General features: G+C 42.2%; 1 protein-coding gene across 1 annotated transcript in view; it reads left to right on the top strand.

Annotated features, from left to right (window-relative positions):
• The first annotated feature begins 3,223 nt into the window (after window positions 1–3,223).
• Window positions 3,224–3,945, top strand: part of LOC110038553 (probable glycosyltransferase STELLO1) — a 14,512-nt gene continuing 13,790 nt past the window's right edge. The window contains exon 1 of the mRNA XM_020743427.1: window positions 3,224–3,945. This exon is cut by the window's right edge and continues 1,375 nt beyond it. Coding sequence (XP_020599086.1) covers window positions 3,594–3,945 — 352 coding nt within the window. The 5' untranslated portion in view covers window positions 3,224–3,593.

Genomic DNA, 3,945 nt, shown 5'->3' with positions numbered 1-3,945 from the left:
TGGGAATTGAGTGGTCTGTATGTGTTAAATCCGAAACCGTCAGGGAGAAACACCCAAAGCATAAAGAGTAAAAGAGAAGGAAAAAAAGTAAAGAAAGCAAGTAGTGAATAGTAAAATTGCGTAAACTTTTTTCAATAAATGAGCTCCCTATTTATATAAATATAGAGATTGTGAAATTACAATTGCATCCCTAGTTAAATATAGACAGTCGAGGGTTGTTTTGGGTGGTTGATATTAGTAGAGCCGAAAACATGAAAAGGCATCCGTCCCAATATATAATTCGGTTGATTGTTAATAATGTGGGCCCCGGGCATTTTCCAAGTGACCATCGTCGTTTGTCCAGTTCGAATGGCTTATCCTACTGAATTGGTTAAGGATTGACTGTCACCCAACTAGCATGAGTCAGGCAGCCAAAAGGTGGACCCTTGGATTGCTCCTGGTGGGCCCAACTTGTCACGCCTCATCCCTTGTGGTCATTGCATTCCTATGAGTTTCGTGCGGACACATATTATATGTACACTCTTCTTTTTTAATTTAGCAGGTGTAATACATATTGAGCTGCATTGGTGCCCCAACTCCTTCAACTACTCATTTCCTCTAAACCCCTCCTAGTTGCATTCAATTTACCAAAGTACTCTAAAGTTTAAATGGGCTACACAATCCATCTATGCTACTTTCTATATTTAGGCATGCCACATATTCATTTTTTAAACTATCAAGTTCATGCACTTATAAATGTTATGTTTAAATGATTTAAAATTGATAAAACAAAAAAAATATGGGTGAAAATCTTCCATATTTTCATGATAACTTTAAATTTAGATTGAAGTAATAGTTTCATTACATGCAAATTTTTCAAATTTTAAATATCGTGTAAATGAAACAAAAAAAAAAGAAAAATATTTTAGCAGCGGTGTATCATCGTCTGCTACAAACCTCAGGAGTGTAAACGAGTCGAGCTTGAGTGAGCTGATGCTCTATTCGTGATCAGCTCATTTGTATCAGCTCGTGTTCAAAAAAAGCTTGTGTTCGAATCAAAAGAAATTTGTTTGTATTCGGCTCCATATTGATCAATTTATTCGAGCTTACTCGTGCTCATCTCGATTTATCATTTTTTATCAAAATTAATTAAATCTTATACGGTAATATAATTTTTAATATCCAAACCACTCTAAGAATGAAATGATTTGAATATGAGTTGAACAAATTGATGCTCCACCAACAAATCTTCGTTATCCAACACAAATCTCGAGGCATGACAATGATCTTAAGATAATATTTTGAGCAAGGGATGTTTCTTTATCCAACACAAATCTCGAGGCATGACAATGATCTTAAGATAATATTTTGAGCAAGGGATGTTCAAACATTGATAAAAACTCATCCAGAGCTCCGATTTCAACAAACTTATAGTCAAACTGACCGGCTCGATGAGGCGGACCTAATGATATCAAAATCATTCCAATTCGAGTCAAATCAAGCCCAAATCAAATAATCAAATCATTCTTGAAATATTGTCAGACACATTCGGAAGGTCAAGCGGTTGTCGAATCTGACAAGTTTAAAGTCAAATCGAACGTCTCGACAAGAAAAATCCAACGAGCCTAAGATTGCACAATTCTGACAATATTAAGACACTCAAATGTCCATTAAACCTTGTTTGATCGGAGGAAGCTTTCCGAACCGTCTGATCAAAATGATTCATATACATAAATGACACCCAAAACACTAAAAATAGAGCCCCACCCCTCACATGAGAAAGGGGCCTGAAGCTTCAGAGAGAACTGGGAGCTCTGAGAAGGAGCTGAAGTCCAACACTATCCCGACCGTCGTTAACCATTGTCAATCGCCATCGACCGCAGCCGGCTGTCATCAAAACCTGTTGATCGCCATCAGCCACTGTCGACCATCACCATCGATCACCACCAATCATCATTGATTACCACTAATCAGACGTCGTCAGTCATCATCGTGAGACATGAGCTCATCACTTCGGTCCATGTGTCAACAATGACATACGTAGTTCTCGGCCGCCCCCAGCCCACGCCCCCCCCAGCCTATGGACGTCATTTATACTCGTCTCTACGACCTACGTGGTTCATAGCTCGTGCAGCTCCTGACTCCGGCCCCCACGACCTACAGACGTCATTCATAATCGACCCTACGACCTACGTGGTTCACTGCTCATGCAGCTCCCGACTTCAGCCTTCGCAACCTACAGACGTCATTCATCCTAGCCTCTACGACCTACCTAGTTCACAACTCATGAAGATTCTGACTCTAGCCCTCACGACTTACAGACGTAATTCATACTCGCCCCTACGACCTATGTGGTTCACTGCTCATGCAACTCCCGACTTCAGCCTTTGCGACCTACAGACGTCATTTATACTCGCCTCTACGACCTACCCAACACTCGTTGATCGCTGACATCCATTGTCGACCGTCACTTTCTATCATCACCAATCATCGTTGATCACCCCAATCAGACACCGTCAGTCATCGTCGTGGGACATGAGCTCATCACTACGGTCCATGTGTCAACAACGACCTACGTGGTTCACAGCTCGAGCAGCTCTCAACTCTGTCCCCGGAGGCTTACGGACGTCATTCATACTCGCCAATACGACTTATGTGGTCCACAACTCCCGTAACTGCTTACTAAGGTTTCTTTGGCCAATCAACGCTTCTGGAGAAACCATCTACAACACTCATGATCACTACTACATCCACAACAATCAACGATCACCCTTGCAATATGTTGTCACCAAGAACTGCAGCCATATTATAGTTATACAACTTTGTAATTTTATCTTCTTATATTTAGAAGAAGGATGAATCTGTGCACTCATCGTTCATAGTGGATTATTTCAACTAGGCTATGCCCTATGATTTTTCCCCCTTTCAAAAATTTTCCATGTAAAAAGTCGATGTGTCTTCTTATGCTTACTTCTTTTCTTTTATCCATGCGTGTTGAATTCTCGTACAACGCTAAGACGATAATCCATTACTCTACCGTCACGAATTTTCTGGCACGCATCACAAATATAGATTTTTCGCAAATAAAGAGTTTTTTAGACAACTCCAATAGTCACTCTTCTATGAAAAAATATTATGTCCGGAATTTGGACGCAAGCTAGTCCGAACAAGACTGCGATCTACCAGAATTTATTTATTTATTTATTTATTACTCTTTTCCATGCTATTTGGATGCAACTTGCTTCCCTACTCCAATGTCAAATTTGTATGCATATAAACTTAACTGCCATCATATTGTAAAAGATTGTAATCAGTCGGTTTAATGCTAAGAGAGTTGACAGTAGTGCCACTTCCTCTTCCCCTCCACCTTCCTGCTCGCTCCGCCATTTTTATTTCCACTGCATTGGTATTGCAAACTGTACAATCCCTTCATCGCCACTCAAGCTAAGGAAAGCGAAACTTCAACCTACATTGAAGAAAGTGCATTGGCATCACTCCTCTCTCCGTCGAAGAAGGAGAGAAACAATGAATCCAGATCAGTACCAGGAGCGCGCGTAGACGCAACAGAGGTTAGCTCCCTCGATTCTAGATCCCATTCTGAATTGAGCCGAACGATGCTAATCCAAGACCGTGGCACCGCCGACGCTGCATCTAAGCCCTCGAAACCCTCCCCTCGTCCACTCACCTATGCCAACTCTGCAATTCATGGCAAGAAGAGCGGAGATCCCTCCTTCTCCTCTTCGTCTTCGTCCTGCAGCACTTACAAACTCATCGCCCTTTTGATATTCCTAGCCTCCATTGCTGCTCTCTTTTTCCTCCGTGGCACTATCGATGGAGCTGCTCTCCTTTGCCTTGACCGCCGACCGACTCGCCCTCTCCCCGTCCGCATAAGTTATCCCGAGATCTCCTGGTCCACCATCCCCGCACTCCGCCCTGTTGACGATGCCGCCGTCGCCCCCTTTGCCA

The sequence above is a fragment of the Phalaenopsis equestris genome, unplaced genomic scaffold (genome assembly GCF_001263595.1).
Source record: "Phalaenopsis equestris unplaced genomic scaffold, ASM126359v1 Scaffold233074, whole genome shotgun sequence".
In the NCBI taxonomy this organism is placed as follows: Eukaryota; Viridiplantae; Streptophyta; class Magnoliopsida; order Asparagales; family Orchidaceae; genus Phalaenopsis; species Phalaenopsis equestris.
The sequence above is the reverse complement of the archived record's forward strand: the minus strand, read 5'-3'. Positions and strand labels throughout refer to the sequence as shown.